The 25897-nt window shown below is 42.2% G+C and overlaps 1 protein-coding gene across 1 annotated transcript in view; it reads left to right on the top strand.

Moving 5' to 3' along the window:
- The window catches only part of rapgef2b (Rap guanine nucleotide exchange factor 2b), a 146362-nt gene extending 135420 nt beyond the window's left edge, over nt 1-10942 (top strand). The window contains 5 exon segments of the mRNA XM_084331752.1: nt 714-915; nt 3625-4169; nt 4510-4535; nt 4537-4922; nt 7689-10942. Coding sequence (XP_084187878.1) covers nt 714-915; nt 3625-4169; nt 4510-4535; nt 4537-4875 — 1112 coding nt within the window. The 3' untranslated portion in view covers nt 4876-4922; nt 7689-10942.
- Nucleotides 10943-25897: the final 14955 nt, after the last annotated feature.

Raw genomic sequence — 25897 nt, 5'->3', positions numbered from 1 at the left:
TCCATTTTCAACAGACTGCGATGTAAGGACTTGAATTATATGTGATTTATGTCCTGCGGTTTAAAAAGAACTTAAGACATCAATCATTTTCATATTGCACTCAGGGGTATGTCGGAATGTGGCCCAGTCATGCTCAGGGAACATCTATGGGCTCTCTCTTATTTCACGTCTTTTCATAGATATTTTTACCGTTGTACCATATTATTGTTCTTTCTTGTGCATCTCGCCTACAGCGGCTTTGAATGTAATGTGTAAGGATTACAGTGTGGAAGTCGAGAGGGCTTGGAGTGAAAGTCAACATTATCTCGTAATGAAGCATCTTAAAGTCAGATATTTTTTACCTCTATAATAGCTTTCTTTATGGTCCGTAATACGTGAACGCCTGTGATTAATATTCCCTCCACCATCCCCTCTTTCTTTCTTTCTCTCGATCTTTCTTTGTCTCTCCCTTTCTCTTCTATTTGTCTCCCTCTCTTTCTCTATCTGTCTCGATCTCTCTCTCTTTCTCTTTTTTTCTCTCTATCTCTCTTTTTCTCTCTCTCTCTCTCTCTTTCTCTATCTCTCTCTCTCTCTCTCTCTGTCTCTGTCTCTGTCTCTATCTCTATCTCTCTCTCTGTCTCTCTCCCTCTCCCTCTCTCTCTCTCCCTCTCCCTCTCTCTCTCTCTCTCTCTCTCTCTCTCTCCCTCTCTCTCTCTCCCTCTCCCTCTCTCCAGGCTACCACAGGATGGCAGACGCCTACTCAGACTCCGGCCACAGTGAGATCTCCTCCCGATCCAGCCTGGTCAGTAACTCCTCCTTCGACATGGCACAGGATGAGAGGAGGCTCCGTCACTCCGGAGGGGTGGGAGACGTCCACACGGGGGGTCCGCGGCTAGAGAGACGAGCCACCACTGACCCCGACCAGTACAGCCTCGGGTAGGAAGACTCTTAACTACGGTCTATCAGGGTGTTCTAGGCCATGTTGTGTGTTCTCTCTGTATGACTCGGTTCACTAGGCCCGCCCCTCTTAGCTGATTGGTAGAGGGACCGGCTGTGAGGCTCTTAGTCAACTATGGCTTTTTTTCAAATTGTTTCCCCTCTTACTGAAGGGGTTATTTAATGAAAAATGATAAGCATCAATCTCTAGCATCACAGTAAAAGTCACCAATATGCTTTGGTCTTTAATAAGCACACAGTTTATAGAGGTCCTTCTATGTGATTGCATGCATTTTGCAGGAGGATGATAATGTGGGAAACATTTTTTACAGATTAAATGGACTATTTCATAGGATCGGCCCTAGTTTCTATAAAGAGTAATATGGCTGTCACTGTTTCAAGTCATTCTAACTTTTATGTACGGTAATCAGAATCCTCTATTATAACCCCCCCAGCCCCATGCATTTTCATAATCCCAAAACAATTAGTGTCATGGATAGTTGTAATTGTGCATTGCCTCTGGACAGGCACCCGAGAGAGAAATATGGAATGTGTGAGAGAGGGAGATGGAGAGAAAGGGAGAGGGAGATGGAGTGAGAGCTACATCACAATTACCAATGCATTCATTTTACAGTCTAAGGAAGAAGGTATTCATTTCTGGCGAAAGAACGCCATGATTGATCAGATGACGGGCATCCTCCTATTGGTGGACACGGCTCCTGTAGTGAGCTTTGTGCCCGTGTGATTTGATCAGTTTGGATGAACGCACACAGCCCCAGTCCACAGGTCCCACCTCTGCTGTGCTCAGACGGCAGTCAATCAAGCAAGGGGAGAATGTGGAGTGAGGTGGACATGCAGTGAGAATGCAAATATCTTGCTATTTGGCTTGATGAGAAATTTACATTAAAATACCATTATGGATAATCTTGCCAGTAAATTGCAGAATAAAATTGGCTCCTTGGTACAGGAATAGAACCAGCTTCCCAGTGATAATCAGGAAGATGGCCGTTGAAGCATTATGGAGATGTGATTTATAGAAATGCTGCTCCTTCCACTCTGAAACATCAAGACACGGTCTATCATTCTGCACATGTATTACTGGTGATAGATATGTTACTAATTTCTGCATCATGTGTGATAAACTCGGTTGGCGAAATAATTCTAGGTTTCTGTTTTATTTTTAAGGCCATTGCTGTGTATATTACCACCTTGTATCACAATGTTGCTTGATTGGAACTCAAATGACTGGCTTATGTTGAACTTGGGGAGTCACCCATGTTTTAATGCCCCAGCTTCAAGAAATGATCCTCAACTCGTGCTGAAAATTAATACCCCACCATCCCATGGACAACAAGGGTAACCTCAGTGTTATTTTCGAGAATAAAGAATGAGCCCAAGGCACTTGAATATTAAGTAATTAATTTAAAGGGGAACTATTTTACTATTTCTTTCACTATTTGGTAACTTTTACACAATTCCTGTGAGTCTATGGAACACCTCTGTACGTTTTTTTTTCTTCAAAAAAATTCATTGTTTTGTATTTCTAATCAAGTACTCAAAAACAGCATTTTTCTACCTCAAGATCTTAAGCCGTTTTGAGGCTGGGCCCCAACCACTGTGTGGCCTGGTGCCAACTGCCACATCAACTGCCACATTATTATGCAGCTGAGAAATCTCTGACATCACAGATATGCACATTTTCAGATGACTCAGTTCAGTGAGGGTGAATATTGTGAGAGGAGAATTGGAAGAATGCGCCAATATGAGAATTAGAGACATAGATCCTATTAATATAAGTCCACATAGCTAGGAAACAATGCTAAACACTGAAAAAGGCTACTTAGTTTCAAGTTTCTTTAATAGTTGTCATACAGAAGTACAGAATACTTTCATACAAAATGCTTCTTACTGTTACGCTCCAGAGACTGTGCTAGACAAGATAGTATCAAATAACATAGTATAGCATGTAATTTAGAAGAAGAAAATGAGGTCACAGTGTTCGGTATAGACATATGTACAATGTTCTGAGTTACCATATAATATACAATACTATGCAGTGTACTAATGTACAGTACTATATAGTGCAAAGCAGAAATGGGATGAGGTACAATTTAGGTACAATTTACAGTAAGGTGTACGAGTTGTAGTGCAATCCTTCATCAATAAATATAAAGTGTGGGGAGTGGGTGCTACAGTGTGTTTGTTTAAAGTGGGTGTGTGCTATAAAGTGTGTGGAGTGGGTGCTACAGTGTGTTTGTTTAAAGTGAGTGTGTGCATGTGGATGTGTGTGCTATGTGCGTTTGGTGGTTGTTGTTGTGTAGTGTTCATTGTTCGTTTAGCAGCCTGATGGCCTGGGGATAGAAGCTTCTTCTGAGTCTTTCTGTGCTCGCCTTGAGACTCCGGTATCGCTTGCCTGACCGCAGCAGTTCAAAGAGGCAGTTGTTCGGGTGACTGGAGTCTTTAATGATTCTCTTAGCCTTGCCCTTGCAACGCTTGTTGTAAATGTTCTGGAGGGTGGGGAGCCCCCCTCCAATTGTGCGTTCGGCTGAACTTGTCACTCTTTGTAGTCTGCTTCGGTCTTGTGCAGTGCTATTCCCAAACCAGGAGGTGATGTTGCCGGTCAAGATGCTCTCTATTGTACATGAGTAGAAGTTCTTAAGGATCTTCTGAATTGTGAGTTCTAATCTCTAGATCCCTCTCTCCCCTCAGGTCTTACTCGTCGATGCAGGACTGCAGGGGCCTGTACACCGGCTGCCCCACGGTGCTGTCCTCCCCCAGCGCCGAGGAGCTGACCCAGGACCAGGGGGACCGCGTCTCCCTGGACGCCGCCGACAGCGGCCGCGGCTCCTGGACCTCCTGCTCGTCCGGTTCCCACGACAACATCCAGACCATGCAGCAGGGCCGCAGCTGGGAGACGCTGGCCTTCGGCGGCGGTGGCGGCGGCGGCGGGGGAGGGGGAGGCGGCATCGGGTGCCTACCGCCCAGCGGGCCCGAGGTGCTACTGGGGGGCCCCGCCGGACTGTGGGCGGCCCAGGCCAGGGGAAGCTGGGCGTCGACCAGCTCCTCCTCGTCCTCGGCGGCGTACTGGGGGGAGGACTCCGAGGGGGACACGGGGACCATCAAGAGGAGAGGGGGGAAGGACGTGAACGCAGACCCGGAGACCAGTAGCATTACGTCCACCGGGTCGGAGGAGGCCAAGCACCTCGGCAGGCCTTCTCCCTCACCTATCACCGCCGGAGGAAAAGGCCTTATCTGTGAGTGACTGCAGATGTGTGGCCTGTCGTTCCTCTGGAACTAAACTCTTCAGTTGTTGTTGAGTTGTGCTTCAAGATGGTAGCCTCTATTATTTGGCCACTGAAGGCCAGGAACTGGTGTTTTGTCTATAATACTTTTGAAAATGATTAAACTTTTAGATTAGATTGGAAATGACTTTCTGGGGAAACTGAAGGACAGACACTTTAATTGTACAAAGTGTCACAAGTAAAAAAATAACCAAGTTAAGGTCCTGACCCTAGAGAACATCCTACAATGTCCCCCGTCTTCTTCACCTTCTTATTTGGTAATAACTGACTCTCTCTCTCCTGTCCCCGGCAGTGCGGAAAGAGAGCCGTTACCGCGACCCCCCCCCCCACCCCGCCGGGCTACACCGCCCTCACCATCTCCGACCTCGCCGACGGCCAGCACCCCCCCACGTCGACGGCGGGCCACACGGGCCGCCGGCCGCCCGACTACACCACGGCCCTGCAGCGCTCGCGCATGGTCACTCAGTCGCCCGACTCGCACCAGGCCCACCAGGGCGCCACCAAGCAGCGGGCGGGCGGCCTCCACCGCACCCGCTCGCCGGCCGAGAACCACGAGGCCGAGGGGGAAGAGGAGGGTGAGTCCTTGTCTCCCAAACTAGTCGCTCTGAGGAAGCCAAAGCCAGTGGCACAGCACACACCCGAGACCACCGGGCCATGACGGTGTGTGTGGGGGTTAACAGGCAGGTCGCTCCCCCCCTGAGGCAGGTAAAACTACAGCTTTATCAGGTCTCCTGTCCACTTGAATGAGCTGCATGTCCTGAAGGAGAGATAGAAACACACGTGGACCGAGAGACCGACCATTCTTTCACCCCCCCCCCCTTTTCACACTTAGCTAGGAATCCGGCTCCATTCCAAATTCCACTCCTCTTCTCAATAACCGACGTCATGAATTGAAATTCACGCCCCCACGTATTTCTCCAATTCATGAATTGAGAATTCTTGAATCCCTTTTAATGAAATTAGGAATGGAGCCCCTTTTTACCTCTTGACCCCACAACATCCCATCATGCATGACTCATCCTCCCGATAGGACCAGGCACTCTGCTCTGCTCTCTCTCTCTCTCTCTCACCCTCACGCACTCATCCATCGACGGACACAGCGGTGGCTGGGACCTCCTCCTCAGCCACGTTCTGTGTCTGCTCGATGTTTGCACACATGCACCTCCATCTTCCTGCAGTAGTGACACGTGCATCTAGTGACTTGAGGATTGAGCTTGTCATCATCATAGCGGCACCTGTCGTACTTGTTTGCACAGTATTGCACAGACTCGGTTGTTTCTTTTAGCACATCTTTCACATTTTTAATAATGCTTTGTTGCTTTTTAAAGGAACACGCCAACATCTTGGGAAATTAGCTTACCGTCTTCTCCAGAGAGAGACAAGAAGATAGATACCAGTTTCCTCTCTGTGCGTTCACTAGAAAGCTATCTGGCTGCACGTTAGCCTAGCTTAGCACTATGAATGGAAGCGGACATGGCCGGTTAGCCTTCGGGAGAAGTGTTAGTTGGACAATGCCTAGGCTAACTGACACTGTCCGCCTCCATTCATTGTGCTAAGCTAGGCTAACGTGCAGCCAGATAGCTTTCTAGTGAACGCACAGAGAGGAAACTGGTATCTATCTTCTTGTCTCTCTCTGGAGAAGACTGTAAGCTAATTTCCCAAAATGTTGCCGTGTTCCTTTTAACTTGAGTGTTTCACAAGGCCCTTTTATACGCTTCATAAGTCACGGATCATATGAGCGGCTGCATTTTCTATAGCACTTCTCTAGTAGCGGTATCACTGGAAGCGCTTTACAATGGAATGACTGCATACACGTTTCAGTGTGGGTGGGAATCAAACCCCTAACGAGGCTTTTAAGCAAGTTAAAGGCTAAGCCCGATAAACTATTGTAGAAACACCTACACATTTTATACCAAGAGTTGGACATCAAAATGGGTCACAGGGCCTGGTTCTGATGGACCCCTACATGATCCAAGTATTGGTGTTTTTGAAGGAGCATGGCTTCCAGATAGACACTGAATTGACTTAATTTGGGCCTCAGGCTTGGAAACCTTTTAAGAACAGACCCCTGGGATAGTTCTTCTAAAGTGTCTGTGAATAATCCACAGATTAGTGATCAACTTTACCTATTTATAAAAATTTATTTTGAGTTATCAAAAGGCATACACCGTTATCATATTGGTGTTTTTAGGCCTAGCAAAGTTGAATGATAATGACACATATCCAAAGAGGTTTTTGGAAATATAATTTTGATATAGGGAGGTGTAGTGGTTACGTCATTGTTGTTTCGGGCCGGTCCACCTCGCTTGAAATTGCAATGTATTTCCAATGGACACATTTCTAAATCGTCTCGTTTAGAACAAATAAAGCATGAACATTGGCATGGTGTACCTTTCTGTGTGTATTCATCCACAATCTATAGCTCAACATGAAACAATTCACAATTAATCGTAAAGTAATTACGTATAATTGTATTTCAACCAAAAATGCTTAAACAATAATGTTAGTGATAGAAGGATACTCATTTTGTGCAAAAATGGAAAGCTTGCCAATGTTCATGACGCAGAATTATTACAATAGTATTAATTAGCTATACGGGTGGACCGCGCGGGAAACTAAAGTGACATCAGACTACACCTCCCTATTGATCTCTTTACTTCAAACCCGGTGAACCGGATAACCACATTTCCTGGTAACAGAACTTTCAAGTGATACCTAATTGTAGATGGCCATATTTTTCATGGAAATTGTACTACCGGTATATATGCCATGAAATAGTCATGGAAGAATTATCTCATTTGAATCGCAATAATGTATAGGAACCATGTACACAGCACAGTAAAGTTCACAGAAGAAAATAAATAAATAATAATAAATTCCGGCAAGTCTGTTAGGGAGGCCGCCTAGTAATTGCAGGTTCAGGTTCCATCCCCAGTACCGACCGGGCCAATAATAATAATAATAATAATAATAATAATAAACTTTATTTGTATAGCACTTTTCATACAGAAGCTGCAGTTCAAAGTGCTTACAATACTGCCGAGGTGCCTCTGAGCAACGGCACCTAACCCCTTATGTATACGTGTAGCAAGCTGCTCCAAGGACAGGCATTTAACATTAGCTGACGTTAGTTCAATACTGTGATATAGGGCTGCACGATTCTTGCTAAAATGTGAATCACGATTTTTCTCTCTAAGAATTGAGATTACGATTCTCTCACACGATTCGTCATAATTAAAAAAGTTAAGTAAAAAGTAAAAAAATATATATAAATGTAAGTCAAATTAAAAAAAAATAAATCGTCATAATTTAGAAATGAGATCGCATATGTCTATGAATCGAGATCGTGATTTTTTTTTCCGATTAATCGCGCAGCCCTTACAAACCCGTACAAACTTGAATTGGTGAAAGAACAACAACCCACAGCCAGAACGGTACGTTAACCAACACATCTTTCTCTTCTGTCCACAGAGGATGAACAGGTATCAGCGGTCTGAGAGACGAGACTGCGTGTCCTATTTGCGGTAACTTGACGTCCCCTCACCGAGGGGGGGGTCAGGGGGACGGAACTAAAGAGACTGACGGGATAGACAGACCAATAGACTCATCATCGGTTACGTACGTGCCTGCCACCTCCACCTGACTCTCTCCCCTCCCGATTGGTGGATTCCTCTGCTCGTCTCCCTCCCCTGCCTTAAAGCATCATGGGGGGTTGAATGACCCTGCATGCAAAAAAATAAATAAAGAAATACTGTGAAGAAGAAGAAGTCTTGGAGACGGAGAGAAGGACAAAAACCGATGACAAAATGCCTGGCACTTTGGAGAGAGAATAAAGACTACAAAATCAAACTGTCTCGCTGGGTGGTCCCCGGCCAGCGGCACCCAACACACACACACACACACACACACACATACACACAGACATACACACACAGACACACCACATAGCTGTTGCCATTAGCAACATCACTCCTTAAGACTGTAACCCTCCCCTCCTTCAAAACCACACCTGTTGACACAGCAGCGTCATGACGTATTGAGCTTCATCCGCACTTTGTTTCATTTTCTACTTTCTAAAGGAAACAAGAACAAAATGGACTCTGGTTTAAAAAAAAATATATATATATATGGGGAAAAAACAAGAAAAAGAAAAAAAAACAGAGACGACGGTCGAATTGACTCTTGATTTTCAACTTCCTGCTAGATTTTATTTTTTTCTGTCATTGGGAGGGTTTCTCTTTCCAGAACGATTGCACTCTGGGTTGGGTTGGTGGGTTTGTTGGAAAACCAAGAAAACCAAGTCAGACCATTTCTTTGCTTGGACTGAACAGAAGCCCATCTGGTAATAAGAGTGTTTTAACCACAATTTCAGTATTATCGCTCAAAGGGTTCATATATTATGTGAACGGTTATTAAGTGTTGGTTCAATTATCAATGACGTGGAGGAGGAATCAGTAGGGGGAACCAACATGCACATGATGTACTGACACAGTACCCATACACACATACACAAACACTTCAATTACAAAAAATGGCACTTTCAGCACAATCATTGGTGTTCTGTTCGCCCTTCTAGTTTGACCTGGATAGCAGTCTTGATTCAGCATTTGTCCAGCCAGTATCCCTTTGGTGAGCAAACGAGTGCGAGGCAATGACCCCCCCCCCCTAAATATATATATCTGGTTGTTGCTGTTATCTGGACAATCTGATGTCAATCTTACCTTGGGAGCTTGTCTAGCCCCCGTCAAATTCATTTCATAATGCTATATTTCTGGTGATCCAGTGTTGAATTTAATGTGTTGAATGTCTTCATGGGGACATGTAAAAGAAGCACAGTGGAGGATGGACTGCCTCCTTTTTAAAAATGAACAAACCCAGGGAACATGTTAAGATGTCGGAGAAAACCTCAAACGTGGGCCAAAGTATTGGTGTCTAGCATCTCCTACCCTCACCTGAAGGAGCCCAGGTCTGTCGGTAGCTCCGCCAGGCTCAGAGTGAAGCCCCAGCCCAGGTCGGTCAGGTTCAGAGTGAAGCCCCAGCCCAGGTCGGTCAGGTTCAGAGTGAAGCCCCAGCCCAGGTCTGTCAGTAGCTCCGCCAGGTTGAGTGAAGCCCCAGCCCAGGTCTGTCAGTAGCTCCACCAGGTTGAGTGAAGCCCCAGCCCAGGTCTGTCAGTAGCTCCACCAGGTTGAGTGAAGCCCCAGCCCAGGTCTGTCAGTAGCTCCACCAGGTTGAGTGAAGCCCCAGCCCAGGTCTGTCAGTAGCTCCACCAGGTTGAGTGAAGCACCAGCCCAGGTCTGTCAGTAGCTCCACCAGGTTGAGTGAAGCACCAGCCCAGGTCTGTCAGTAGCTCCACCAGGTTCAGAGTGAAGCCCCAGCCCAGGTCTGTCAGTAGCTCCACCAGGTTGAGTGAAGCGCCAGCCCAGGTCTGTCAGGTTCAGAGTGAAGCCCCAGCCCAGGTCTGTCAGTAGCTCCACCAGGTTGAGTGAAGCACCAGCCCAGGTCTGTCATAGCTCCACCAGGTTGAAATCCTGCCGAACTGACTGGTTAGATGGGACACCAGCCTCCCTGCGGGCGTCTCACTCAATTTTATTGTGCTATTCAGAGTTTTCATCTTTATTGCAAATGGTAAAATCCTTTCAACTGTTACAGACATTGATCCAGTGGATATTCTTTACGTGCATTTTAGTAATGATAGGATAGACGATCCTGATCATCATCATCATCATCATGATCATCATCATCATCTCGACACCAGTGGAATCAATGAGGAGAAGAAGAAAAAAACGTTTCGATATGTTTTTCTTTTTGTTATTTTAGGACTCTGGTGGGGAAGTTGATGAATAAGAAAAGAAAATAATGGAATTTTTCAAGGCTGCCAATCAGAGTGATTTAGAAATTAAATTGTGAAAAGAAGAAAAAAAAACTGTCACTTTTTAGTCAATTTCCTTTTGTTTTTCTTTTATCACTGAGTTGCGCTGATCACATTGATCAGTCGTTTAGAAGAGAGAAAAAAGAGGAGTGCAGTGTTTTTCCACTGTGTTCTGTAACTACACTAATAATTTCATTTATTTTGTTTTCCTATTGTAATTCTTTTGTAATGGCTGCAGATAGATTGTTGATTAATGCCGTTTGTAATACAGTGGTGGACATGCATCATTCACTTTCATTCAAAAATTCTTTGAAGATAATGTGCATCATTTAGCAGGCCAAGTCCTATTTGGAAAAACCGAAAACGGTGCACAACAATGTACAAGCATAAAGATAACTGTAGTAGATAGAACTGCTACTCTGTTTGATGTGTGGTGTCACGTGACAAGTGTACATTTAACTGGTGATGATTTATTTCCCCCCTCATACTTTCTCTTACTACTTTGACCTGTATGTCTTTTACAAAGACAATCGGTGGTAGTATGTCAGTTGTTTTTTTTGTATTTTTAATACAATAATTGTAAATATTGGTTATATTTTTGTTCAAATGTACTATGTTTATGCCTCAACATCCAGTTTATATGAAGCTGGGGATCAATAAATACTACATAAGGAATCAAACACCTAGGTTCAAATGCACTTATTTGATTTCTCTCCTGCATTTTGAGTTTCTTTTAGTTTTTCCCCTTTTCTTTTCAGATTGCTGTTCCCTTTTCAACGGTCTTTCCGACACACCATTTAGTGTTTGCACAAAGTCATGGAAGCAACTTGAAATGTGTAACTCTCGTACTTTTCTATCTGGCAGCGATGGTGTCGGAGTTAATAAAAAAAGAAAAGAAAAAAAATATGTTTATGAAAGTCTCCGGTGGCTTGTTCTTTGCTTCTGCGCGGTCCCGCCACGTTGGGCGTCGGGTGCAGTTTCAGTCTAGAGCAGATCCAAACCTTCAACCAAACTGTCCCGTTTACAGAACAGTCCTAATGAAGAAACATATAGCCATGCTAAAAAACTAAACAATTGTGGGTAATTGTAAAAGGTATCTCTTGTGAAGATCACTCCTGGTGCTAATTGGACTGCATGGGATGTTTTAGAAAGTATGCATATATCTTTTGAATATTTTATGTATAATATTTCACTAGTTGGAACAACCGCTATTCCTGAGGGCCTTGGACTACACTACTACAGTATGCTGAATTCAGAGTGTCTGTGGAATATGTCTGTCCACTGCATCTCTGATTACTGCTGCTATCGTCTTCATATACCACAGGGGGGCGCTGTTCCCCTATAACTATAATGGCAAATTGCTAATGGATGGTTTTGCCTACCTACAGTATGATTTTAGATTCACAGTATACCATATGTGTGCCCCCCCCTCGACAAAAGAAATACATTTCCTCATTATGTCTGGAGGTCAGGAGAATTGAGACGTTTTTGCTGCGTGCATGGTTTTCCTCTATTATAATTTTTTGTTGCACCATAGCTTCCTCTTTTCAGCACAGGAGGACAGATCATCTGTGCTGCTTGTCACACAGGAAGACCATCGTTGGACTCGAATACCGGTATAATTGTTTTATTATTATTCTTAGTGTGGTGGGTGAGGACTTGACTGTGACGGCCCACCACATTGGAATACATACAATATACATATCAGTATGAACAGGAAAAAAAAGACCTCGACGAATCCACCAGCTCTGCAGAAATGTAACACACCTTATATAAATGACTAATTTGACAATACCGTGAAGCCATCGATCACTTTCTTACTATACTGTGTCGAGATTGGTATGGGGGAGGGGGTAGGGCAAGGAAAGGAAAGGACAACTATGGCTGTGGAGTTTGACATTCTCCAACTTTACCCTTGTAGTACAAGTCAGTATCCACTATATAACAAGTAGACATTCCCAATCCTTATGAATAATGCAAGACTGAAGGCTACAGTATGGTCCCCAATCTTTCACACTCACCTAGGAATGACACACTTCTGCTGCATGGAACAAGGAGCTGCTCTGACACACATTCACACACACACACCATACACACACCTTCTCTCTCATTCCTCCCTGCACACCTGGCATTAGAATGCTTCTCCACATGCGTCTCCACTCTCCAGTGACCACTTGTGATCGGATCTCACTTCCTCGCTCAATATGCAGTGCCTATGCCGACATTAGACACATGCAAATGAGGTCATATGATAGAGCGCATGGTGTGTCCATTACAATTTACAATGTTACTGTGAAATACCTTTAATTCAGAGAGACTCCACGACTTTTCAAATTCTTCCCGATTGAGAATGGAGGGCGTGACATTTTCATTATACACTGCTTGTCTTGATTCCCCATGTCTCTCGCTCTCTTATCAACTACCTTCACGTTTTAAATTGATAAGGAGATGATATGGTTACACCATGCGAAACGGTGCCATTTACAAATGTAAAGTTGCTTTACACAGTGAGACTAACTTAACACAGACTCACAAGAATGGATGGGGAGGGGTGCTAAGTAGGGGTGTAAATATTTGACCCCACAACGATTCGATTATGATTCTTCAGGCAATGATTCAATGCATCATGAAATGTCTTCATTTGACCACGATTTGATTCGATTAATTTTCTATCAGTTAATTCCCCAAAAAGATTTGAATACACAAATGTGGCTGGGGGAACTGATTCACTCAGCATGAATGGACTATAGGTCAATACAAAATTTGAGTATTCTAACATTTTCAAATCGATGCAGTTGAATCGTCACCTTAGGATCGATGCATTGTTACACCCATAGTGCTAAGAGAAGAGACTAATGTCTTGGGGTAGTGAGTTGCAGAGCCCATCCAGGAGCTGCCCTAGAGAAGGCTCTGTCCCCAGAACTGTGAATGGTTGTACTTGTGGGGGCGGAGAGAAGGCAGGCTGAGGTGGATCTGAGGGACAGAGGAAGACCAGTATTTTGTAGTTTAACCGGAGGGAGACAGAAAGCCTGTGGATGTCTTTTAGGACTGGGGTGATGTGGTGCCAGCATTTGGTGTGAGTTAACACTTTGATTGCCTAAGGTTAAATTCATGACATACCATCCGTTGCCAGCTCTATTTAACATGGAGAAGTTCCCCTTCTTTGCAGGGCTATAACTTTTTAAATTCTATTGCTAGATTGCCATTATTAGGGCCCATTCAAGGTCTTATATGTATTGTTCATGGTGTAGCAACGTTAAACTTTTTCATTCACATATTCATACTAAAATATGGTCTAAAGTATAAGTATGTTTTCATATCTTTCTGCAGCTTTCTCCAGAACGTGATTTATAGCCCCAAATGCATTATATTGATGATGAAATACAGTTTGGTAGGAATCTGTGCGAGATCAAAAATTTCAATTGGACGTACTTCTAGAAGTTTCTACGTATCATCTGATGATGACCGGATGGGCGGGGGATCGCTTATAATTCCGTTGGCAGCGTTATATCATTCATCTAGTGTGGGTGATATGATCATCAGAGCAGTTTATATCGAACACGGTAAAAAATAACGCTGAATCTTACCGTATCTTCCTCGCGCCGTTGGACGATGAGCGTGGAACTGAAATATTCCTATTATGGGATGTAGAAATACGCGATCTATTTCCAGGTTGTATAATAGTATATACGTCCAAATCATGTTGTTTATCGAGTTATTGGCAACGGATCGCTATGTATTGTGTCGAGATCGAGTCCCGGGACCTATAGAGAGTGCCCGGAAGTCATATGGACGATCACCACTTCATCCACATGACTTCCTGTTTGGCGCTTCTGCCGATCGGCCACCAGATGGCGCTCTTGAACCGCTAGAGGGTTGAGAGGAGGCCAGCACTGTGTCTCAGGGCTGCGGAGGAAAATATGATTTCGATCACAGATTTTTGAAATATTGATATTAAAGACGAGTTAGGGTGTCCGCGGCAACTTTAGCATGGCTAGGAAAGACGCCTAAACACGTTTTCGGCACTTAAAGTGTTAAGAGTCAGGCGGATGTGTTCTGGACCAGTTGGAGTCTATTGATGGGGCTGTAGCACTGACACCGTAGAGGAGTGAGTTGCAGTAGTCAAGACGGGAGGAGATAAAGGTGTGGATCAGTGTTTCAGCAGCAGAGAGAGAGAGGGCCTGATCTTTGTAATAATTTGTGAAGGTGGAAGAAAATGTCCAAGCGGTAGGAGGATGTCCGGCCAGGGGTGTGTCTCCAGCGATGACTGCTGTCTATAAAAGCTGATCAGGCCTATCTGGTAAAACCACACAGCACTTCACCCCACAGTTGTTCCTGTGTTGCCCCTCACCCCCATCATGCCTGCGATGTGAGATGAGGCGACATTGTTGCTAACTTGGAGCGGATTGGTTGTTCATGTTCACTGCTAAATCCCACTACTAGTAGGTTTATGTTGCCCGCTGGAACTGTTGTTCTGTGGATTTTGTAGAAGATCCAGTTACATTTTGCATTACATTTAGTCATTTAGCTCAGTGGTTCCCAAAGTGGGGGTCACGACAACTCACACAAGTTGGAGAACTATCTCTCTCTCTTGCTCACACACACACACACACACACAAAGGGAGCCGCATGTGATTGGTGGAGGCGGAAGTCGGGACCCTTACAAAAAACAAAAAATCCATCAAAATCCGTGGTGTTGCTAATCATTGACACATGCTAGCCTACTACTACTTTGCATTTGATATATTGCAAATATATGCCATCACACTGGCATTTAAAGTGTTAGAATTATAAAATTAATATGTGGTGTTATGATCAGGGCTGAAGTTGATTAAAAGATTGTATTGTTTTCAATCTGACATTACAAAAAAACAGAATCAAAAATCAAAATCAGTGTTGTTGCTAATCATACATAATGCTAGCCTGTTTTTTAACAATAATTTGTGATGCCATCACAAACACTGGCATTTAAAGGGTACAAATAAAAACATCCCTGCATCAGAATGCAGGAAATGAAGTCTTTGTAAAAATAAAAATAAAAAAAGTAAAATATTATTATATATTTGTATATTGTATATTTATAATATATATTTTTTTTACCTCCTATAATAGTGGGTGTCGCGGCTCTCTGACACCGTTATTTCGGGGGTCGCGGCCTGACTCTTTTATCCAAAGCGACTTACAAGTTCTGTATGCAGGCCCGAATTGGCCATCGGGAATACCGGGAGTTTTCCCGGTGGCCTGGCCTGCACAGATAAAAAAAAAAATATATATATATATATATATATATATATATATATATAATATTTTTTTTTATTATTCTTATTTTTTGCTCGCAGTCAGGCCACTGAATTTAGAAGCAGGCCAGGCCAGTGTTTCTAGTTGCAGCGGCGTGATAGTTAGATAACCTAGGTGGGTGGGGAACAACCAGGCAGGATTTCACTGTCTGTGACAGAGTTGGAGAACTATCTCTCTCTCCCTCTCGCTCACACACACACAAATGGAGCCGCCGCATGTGCATGCGGGATCAGGTCATACAACTGATTGACAGCGAAGACGGCAAATGGAATGGCAGATGGCACTCTGCAGAATGACAGCCAGGTAGTGAGGGACTCGGGAGAGATAGAGCGAAAGTCAATTAACGTTGATGTCAAGATGGACAGTGGAAGAAAGAGAAAGGGTGGAGCAGAGGGGGAGAAAACAAAAAAAAACAAAGGCCCTTGCAAGAGATGCTGCTAAATCCGGCAACATTTATCAAATGTTTTCTTGCACCAAGGTCAAGGGACCAGCAGGTAAGTCAGTGATAAAAATACACATGTGGATGTTAGCTAGCTAACGTTACCATGCAATGCATCATCATCTCCCCTGTCAAAAGCCCAATGTTAAATCTGCCAAGAAACAAATAAATAATTTAACCCCTGTGTTACACTATACTCTTACCATATTAGGGGACTAAATTGAAAAACACCATACAAATATTATATGTTGAAATAATTTCCCACTTTCTTTTCCATAAATATTTTATTCAACTTCAGCCCTGACAATTTAGTTTTTTTGTAATGTCAGATTAAAAATGAAATACTCCCACTTTTCTGAAAAGAGTTGTTGTTAAATCTGATATTACAAAAAAACAATGTGGTGGTTATGATCAGGGCTGAAGTTGAATAAACAATTTATGAAAGAGAAAGTCAAAAAAATTCAAAGATAATTCAAAGATTAAACACCTTTGCCACATATATTGGCTACAAACATAATAACTGCAAAGTTATCAAAAAAATAAGAATCTGATCAGGCACAAGGGTTAAGTTGCGGTTTCCTTTCTAATCTAATCTAGTCTAGTTAATGTGATCAATATTATTTGACAATTGATGCTTTTGGTTGAAAATATCAGTCAGTGAGCTCATACTTTGAGCTCATAATTTTTTTTTTTTTTTTTTTTATATATTTTTTATTATTGCAAAACAAAAATTATTAAAAGTCAGTACTCAACACACAATGCATAATGAAACTTTCAGTCAAGGTGGTTAAAATACATGCAAGTACAGAAACAAGATAAAACAAAAATAGTCTATAATAACATTTTAACCGTATACAGTGTATATCCCGCGAAATTACTATTATATAACTGTTAGTATAGAATATACCCCTAATACCTATTTTCTAAAACCCTACACACATATGCTCCAGCTCGTACCCCCCCCTCCCGGACCCCCTCTTGGATAGTACCTCCATTATCCCTCACTCCTAACCAGACACTACCACTATAAGCTAGCTTTTATTCTCTCCACCACTTCTACCCACATTGACATTTTGGATTCATTGAGACCCAGAATTCTTGCTGTAGATATTTCTTGATATATCACATCGAGATATGTAAGGAACCAAACTCTCCGGCACATTTTTTCCGGTTGAAACCAGCGTGATGCGATCAGTTTTTTAGCTACTGTGATACCCGATAAAACCAATCTCTTTAGCTGTGGATTCACTGCAAACTCAAAAACATCATTCAATAGTAATACCGAGGGGTGTACAGGTATATTCCAAGATACGAGTATTGATAATTGTTGGGACACATCTTTCCAGAATGCCTTAACTGGTGGGCAGTCCCAATACATGTGCTTAAATGTTCCTTCGTCCCCATTTGTACATTGGGAGCATTTGGAGTCTTGTTTAAGCCCCATTTTGCACAGCCTTATAGGAGTCAAGTATGTCCTGTGAATATAGTTCAGATTGATTTGTTGATGATCCGGGTTCCTTGATGTAAGTCGGACATTTGCCCAGGCTCCTTGCCAATCAAAGTCATTTTCCAGGTCTGGTATATCCCTCCTCCAGACAGTGTCTAGTTGAAGGGTTTCATACGAGGACGTTAGTAATTGATAATAAAAACCTGATACAAAACCTCCCAATGTTTCTCTTTCATAGAAAAATTTGTGGTATCTGTGGTGTTCGATTGGTATGAGTAATGGAACACCGTGAGACCTCAGACATAGCTTTAACTGTATGTAAAAAAGCCATGTGGACTCGGTGAGGTTAAACTTTGTGCATATTTCGACATAACTGCAGAAGCCCTGGTTATTAAAAATATCCCCTAATGAGTGTATGCCTTGCTCTTCCCATATAGGGAATCTTATAGGGCGTTTTCCCATTAAGAGTGCATTGTTATTGAATATGGGAGTGTGATTATGCCATTTTTGAGGGTTAGGATATTTCTTTTGTGTTTCCCGCCATGTTCTGATTGCATGGGTAATTATGGGGCCAAATTCCCGCTCACAATGCTTGATTGAAAGTTTAGTGTGTGCTATGTCTTTCAGTCTCTGTGGGGCTACTATGTTTTCTTCTAATTCTCTCCATGATACCAAAGCCTGGGGATCAAACCATATTTTCAATGGTCTTAATGTGAAAGCCTTAAAATATTGTAAAAAATCTGGAACTGCCATGCCACCGTCTGCTTTATTTCTCTGTGCGGTGGATCTTTTTATGCGAGGTGGTTTGTTATTCCAAATAAATTTGTATGTGGAGGATTGTAATCTTTTCCAATAGCCCTCTGGAGGAGGTAACGGTAGCATTGAGCTGATGAAATTGATTCTTGGTAATACATCCATCTTAACTATTGATACCCTTGCCTGTACTGAGTTTTTAAGTTTTGCCCACCTGTCCAGGTCGTCTTTGATTTTGTTCTGTATTTTTGTGTAATTGTGCTTCACCGTTTGTCTTATGGTGGGAAATATTTCCACACCCAAGCATCTAAAATGTTTAACCATGGGTATCGCACCTGGGAGGGTTGTGTCTTTTTTTGCACGGATGTTAAGAGGAAGAAAAGCCGACTTCGGCCAATTTATTTTAAATCCCGATAAATCACCAAAGTTCTCTATCAACTTGAGTAGATGCGGCAATGTGGTGTTGGGGTTTTGCATGAACAATATTACGTCGTCCGCATATAAACTAATTTTATGTTGTGTGCCCTTGATTACTATTGGTTCTATGTGTTGGGATTGTCTTATAAATTGTGCTAAAGGTTCTAATGATAGATCGAATAGTCCGGGACTAAGAGGGCAACCCTGTCTGGCTGAGCGTGATACCGGAAAGATTTCGGAGATGAATGTGCCTGTTGTAATCACGGCCGATGGGTCCTTGTATAGTACTTTAATCATATCAATGAATCCTTTTCCTAACCCCATCCTTTCTAATACTGCCCATAGAAACGACCATTCCAACCTGTCAAATGCTTTCATAGCATCCAGGGATAGCATCGCCTTAGGTGTGTTGTCCTCTTTGTCTGCATCTAGTACGTGCAGTATTCGCCTTATGTTATCATTGATCAGGCGACCTTTTATGAAGCCTGTTTGGTCCGGATGAACTAAAGACGTCATATGCTTTTGCAATCTGATGGCTAATATCTTAGAGTACAGTTTGACATCGGTTCCGAGGAGGCTTAAAGGTCGGTAACTACCGCACTCAGTGGGGTCTTTGTCTTTTTTGAGAAGAACTGAAATGAGTGCGATATTGTGGTGTTTATGGAAGCTCCCCTCCTTGACTGAGTATAAGATCATATTTAGTAATAAGGGTCCAAATATGTCCCAGCAGGAAAGGTACATTTCTGATGGGATACCGTCCTTTCCCGGAGCCTTACCGTTTTTCATTCCGGATATGGCCTTCTTGAGTTCTTCTAATGTGATCGGTGCTTCTAACTGTTTAGCGTCGTCCTCCGAAAGTTTAGGGAGAGTAATTTGATTAAGATATGTGTCTAATTTGTTTTGATCGAAGGTCGTTTCTGAATTATACAAGTCGGAGTAGAATTCTTTGAATGTATCATTTATTATTTTGGGGTCTGTTACAAGAACTTGTTGTTTTCTAATGGCAGTTATGTCTGCAAATTTTGCATTAATTCTTAATCGCATGGCTAATAGGTGACTAGGTTTAGAACCTTGGAAATACTGCTGTTGTCTTGTGCTGCGTATTTGCATTTCCGATTTTTGTCTGTATATTGCTTTGATCTCTGTCTTTAGAATGTTAACTTGGTTTTCTAGTCTAGTAGAGTTGTTGTATTTTAAAGAATTAAAAAGCGTTGAGTAAAGCGTTTCCATTTCAGACAGTTTTGTGCATTGATTTTTGCGCAATATGGAGGAGAATCTATCCGTGAAATCCTTGATCATACCCTTTACCGACATCCATAATATTCTGGGGTCTTGCTCCGCGTTTGCATTATCCCGTAGGAATACTGTGAGTGCTTCTTTAATTTGTGTAATGAATTCCTTGTTGTTAAGCAGCATAGTATTAAAACGCCATCTTGGGGCCCGGGAAGATAGTGTACCAAATGTTGCTTTCAGGATTAAGTAACAGTGATCTGATAGCGCATTGGGTATCATTTCCACTTCATATTTATCAAATATTCTCGGGGATGCAAAGACGTAATCAATTCTGGATAATGTGTTGTGTCTCGTCGAACGACAGGAGTACTTACGGGTCATGGGATTAAGTGAACGCCATAAATCAATTACCCCTGTAGACTTTGACCAATCTTTTAATGCTTTAGATGAATTTTTTTGTTCGCTGGAAAAGGCAAGGTAAGATTTGTCCATCCTTGGATTCCAAATGGCATTAAAATCCGCACCTATTATATATGAGTACTCGGGATGGTTTAACATTTCTCCGGTTAGTGAAGTGAAGAAACCCACTTCGTACAAATTTGGGGCATATACCGCTGCCAACGCAATTTTCCTGTTATTATGTACAATCCTAGCTATAGTTATACGCCCCTCAGCATCCGACCATACCCCTTTCAATTCGATATTTAATTTACTTCTGACGACTATGGCTACACCTCTAGTTCTCGTACCAAAAGAAGAGTGACTAATATTATGGTATATGTTATCCGCTAACGTATTTATGTCTGCCTCTAAAATGTGCGTTTCGCTTAAAAGAGCCACGTCCACATGTTCTTTTTTCATCAGTGTGAGCACGCTTTTGCGTTTGTGTTGTTTGTTTATCCCACCGGTGTTCCATACCATTATATTCAAACTAGCCATAATCTATGCATGTTATTGTGTAGTTTTTGGTAATGCTTCTGGAGTGTGAAGCTACAATAGATGTACATCCAATTAATGAGGTCCCGTTGAGAGCCGAGCTTAAAAACATATATATATACAAATAAAAATCCCCTATTTTCCCCTCGCCCAGAGAGTCGTACAGGCCTGTGTTCCAAAAACACATCCTCCGTGAATGACTCTCCCCCTTAGTCCACCAGATTGCCCAAACTGAGCATTGTAATCCTAATCTTCCTATGCTAATTGCCATAGGATCTAACATTTTCATTCTAATGCAATAGAATGTCGCTTTTGGTCTTGCACCTTCCCTTACTGTAAAGAAATATTGTGATAAATGACAAAAAATAAAAAAGAGAATAAACTTTCATCGACATATTCATTTGAACCCTCTACTAACATGTAGGAAAGTTAGGAAAAAGGAAAAGATTGTAGAGAAATATTGACACCTTAATGTGAAGAACAATGGAAAAGAACAATGTAAGTTAAAAGATAAAGATTAAAAATAGAATGAGAGAAAAAAGAAAAAAGAAAAGAAAGATATAGATAAGGAATGAGAGATAGAATAATAATCAACGTGGAGAAGCCACTAGAACCGAATTAACTGATTAGATAAAATAGAAAATAAAATAGAAAAGCAGAGCCTTTTAGAGCTTCAATGAGCCAGTCACTTCAACAGTGGAGTGATTACTTAAATTGTTAGAATAACCTTGTAGTGTTCATGCGTTTAGATGTGGTTGATTTTTAAAGTATTATTAAGGACTGATTGAACTTCATTCAATTGATTATCTGCTATGTATATACACACCGGAAGTTTAATGCTAGAGTTGTAGGCCTTCGTTGTCATGGTGCATTATATTCTAGAAGGATGTGGAATATACTAGTGCCAATAGACTGTTGTTATGTTCCAGAATGATCTAAGAGACCCAGGGCATTCGAGCGATAAACCCAGAATATTCCAGATTGATCTTTTTGCAATGATATATATTTGTCTCCCCGGAGACCAGAGTCTGAAATTATATTGTATTACGGAACGTATTGTACACAGATCGCATTGGTATAGACGGCCTGCATATCGTCTGTTACCTTGATGAACACAATAAAGTCATTCTAAATTCTGATATGCACTGAGAAAGAGGCTTATCTGTTTTTCAGGCATTGCCGTCCTGCCTTGTGGTATCCACTCCATGTCGATTCAAATGATCCTCAGCTTCTTTAGGTGTGCGTAATCCAAACCTGCGGCCGTCACTGCCCACGATCGATAACAGCGCCGGGTATGCTAGCCTTGGCTTGTGACCAGCTGTGAACAATTTTTGCATCACCTCCTTGTATGGTAGACGTCGAGCGATGGCGTCTTTGCTTAGATCTTCGTAGATATATATTGAATTATCACCATATTTCAGATTCCCCCGTTGGGTGCGAGCAACTTTGATGATGTCATCTCTTAGTGATGTCTTCCGCAGAGTAACAATGATGACTCTTGGCCCTTTGTTTCTTTGCTCCCGAGGACCGATTCTGTAAACTTGGTCCACTTTCGGCACTTTGTTTGGAGGGTTGATACCCAAAATCGTTGATAGCACTGTTGGAAAGTTGGCGTCTTCGCAGTTTACTGCTTCTTCAAGCCCTACAATGCGGATGAATTGAAAATGGGGGACCCTGATGGAAACAAGACAAACGTCTTTCTCAGGTCTGCATCCCCTTAACAATTGTATGTATTGAGCCGTACTGTATTGTACCCATTCTGCAATCTGTTAAATAAAGTTTTCATTCATTCATTCATTCATTCATTCATGTTATTTCGCCTGTGGTAGCGTTGGGATTCGAGTTGCCTCTCCATCGATTCATTTTTAACCTCTTGTATTTCCCTCCGGCATGCTTCTTTCACAATTTCTATCTCATTTGACATCTCTGTCAAGGCCTTGTCGATGTTGTTTTCGATCACTTTGACTGACAGTCACTGACAGGACTTCCGGTTTAGCGTAATATGTAGCACACGTATTTGGCAACTGCTCCGCTCCCACCAACGTTAATTTCGTTTAAAAACATTATTTGGACAATATCAAAAGAGATTAGACCACATCGTATGTATTGATAAGACCTTCTACTAGCTATATCAAAAGACAACATGATTAAGAATAAAGGAAATCAGGGAAAGAAACAAGATACGGTAACTCCAGGCTCGCAGAAAGATACTCGCTCAAAGAGACACGTTCCAGCCGGCGCGGGTAAACTGCCGTTGGCGAAAAGCCCCGACGTGGAGAATGAAGAGGAAAATACACCGGGACCATCGACTACGGTCCCCGACAGAGAGTCAATAGATGCCAACATAACAGAAGTGACAGGTACAAGCTCCGTGAAAGTTAGAGCAGCCGATCTGGATAAGAAGATGATACTAATAGCAAAAAAATCCACCGTCACCGTCACTGCACCTATATCACCAATTGAAACAAGCAGTACAACCGCACCAGCCGATTTCAACACACTGTCTATCCTGATGAAAGAACAGATTACACAGATACTGTCTATCCTGATGAAAGAACAGATTACACAGATGGAGGCGCTCAAAGCAAACGTCGAAGATAAATTCGATCGCATCGATGCTAAATTGGAGGAAGTCATGAAAGCGGTCGATGCACAATCCGAGCGAATCACGTCAGTGGAGAATTCGGTGACAGATATTATACTGTCAGTCAGAGCTCATAATTTTATAGTTAAAAGGATTGAGACAACGCAGCCAGTCACCACACGCGATACATGTGTCACACTATTCTGGCAGTGGCTACTGTTATTATACTGAAAGGTTATTTAATGTTTGTGTAAAGGGCTATTTTTACTTTTGATGGGTAGTGCATCAGTAAACTGAATAGGGTATTGTGCTGTTGCTCTGTTTGAATAGGTGGAGAGAGTGGTTAACTGTATTATAATAGTAGAAAAATTATGTTGTGCTCTTGCTTTTTTCTTTTTGAAGGTGGAGAGAGTAGCATTGCTAGTGCCACAACAGTTTTATTTGAGGTTCATAACAGTACATTGTACTAAGCAATTGTTGGCTCATTAGTTTGTGATTCACATGCACTAAAATTCACCAGAATGCAGGAAATTAAGTCTTTGTAATTCAAATGTTCCTGGTGGGTGACTCCCAGACCCCCCCCTGCTTAAAAAGTGGCCTGACATGGGGCTATATTTCGCGCTATATCTCCCGGTATGAATTATTTCCCCAGTCCGGCCCTTTCTGTACGACAAGACAGCAGGAAGGGTAATAGCAATGTTCATCAAACAGTGTTGAAACTTGGGTGCTGCAGTGTTGAGTGCATAGTAGTAGAGAGTGACATACAGTAATGGTACAGGCAAGGAAGATTATTTAGTGGAAGAGTGCATGATGGTAGAACGATGGTTAGTTTTCTTTTTGTTAGTAGCCAATAATACCACCAGTGCCGCCATTGTCACCCACTACTGGTTTGGCTCAGTTTTATTTACCAGTATTTCTTTCCCACACTCAATTCCCATAATCAGTCAAGCCAGGGATGGGCCAGGATGATGGAAACTGCTCACCCCGAGATGATAGCCGAGGGGGAAATGTGACTATTATTGCCTTGATTCAGTGCCTGTATTGTGTACTCATCGCCACACGGGGGCACTCTTCGCTATGGAACCCAGGCTGATGGACGTGTCCCTTCCTCTCTCAAGGCAGTGGGCCTTATCAAGGAGAAGCAGACAGCCAATGTGCCTCTGAAGATAGATGGCTGGTTATGTGTGTAAAGCCTGCGCCTTGCATTGTCGACCGTGTTCAATTGGGATGGCTGTGGGCCGTATTATGGGAATGTCTAGATTCCTTTCACGGTGCATTGGATGAAGACAGCGGCACTGGAGCTAAGTGAGTGGAGATGTCACAGCCTCTCACTGGGCTTGTGTTTGGAGTCCACACAGCTCCAGAAGCCGGAGCCCAGAATACAGTCGAGAGCTGTCAAGCCCACGAAGAATAAAGAGACCCATATTCAGCTCAGGTGCTACGCTTTCCTGCCCAAATTGACGTGGTGAAATATCGTGAAGGTCGGCAGAAATGACAGACAGCTTAGACGGGGGATTTCTCTGTTTGGTTTGAGAAAACTGTCTACGGTCTGTGAAACGTAACTCCACTGATCCAGCTGCAATCCTTTTATTTGGACAGTTATATCCCGTCCGGATCACAATCTCTTTTCCCAAGGAAGGACTGATTACATAGAAGAGAGGATGTACAGTGACGGATCGTTCACACATTGCGGTGCATCAGCCGGCCAGCTATCACAACCAGACAAATCATGCATACATTTTCTAATTTCCCCATCATTAAGGAGGGGGATAATGCATGAACAAGTATGATGTTCCATACAAGGATCATGGTATTACTATGATATTACCATATTTATCTTATATTATTATTTTCTTTTGAATAATTTGTATTATTATTATTATTATTATTATTATTATTATTATTATTATTATTATTATTATTATTATTATTATTATTATTATTATTATTATTATTATTATTATTATTATTATTAATAATATATATATATATATATATATATATATATATATATATATATATTTTATATATATATTTTTTTTTTAGCTTGTTCTATTTACCGGATAGCCTATACAGATGAATGCAAAGTTCATCAATTACATGTGGCATATTAATTAAGTACCAAACAATATTGTGATCTGGTACCATCATTTAAAAGGGATCAATGACGTGAGGTACATGGTTCTCGCCTGACTGGGGAATATGGCAAATAAGTATTTCCCAAAATGTTGAGTGTTCCTTTCATTTTAGAAGTAGAGCTTCATGCAATGCTTCTCCCTTCATTATGTCCAGGCAACCTATTAGTATAGATCATACATGTGCAAGATGCATCTCCTGTGGTGAATCATGGTGCTGCTCCAAGACATCCTCGGTCAGGCAAGCGCTACCGGAGTCTCATGGCCAGTACAGAGAGACTCAGAAGGAGCTTCTATCCCCAGGCCATCAGGATGCTCAATGACAATGACACTGTGTAACAACCCATCATCTACACTCACTGCACACACATCCACATGTACACACTCACTTTAAACACACACTCACCTTGCCACTCACTTTACTCACTTTAGACACTTTAACACACTTTATATTTATCTATTATTAAAGAGATTTGCACTACATGCATAGTATACCTCATTTAGATTAGATTCACTTTATTGTCATTACACAGTACAAGCCAGTGCAACGAGATTGTGTACGTCTAACC

Source organism: Notolepis coatsorum (genome assembly GCF_963971535.1).
Source record: "Notolepis coatsorum genome assembly, chromosome: 16".
In the NCBI taxonomy this organism is placed as follows: domain Eukaryota; kingdom Metazoa; phylum Chordata; class Actinopteri; order Aulopiformes; family Paralepididae; genus Notolepis; species Notolepis coatsorum.
The sequence above is the reverse complement of the archived record's forward strand: the minus strand, read 5'-3'. Positions and strand labels throughout refer to the sequence as shown.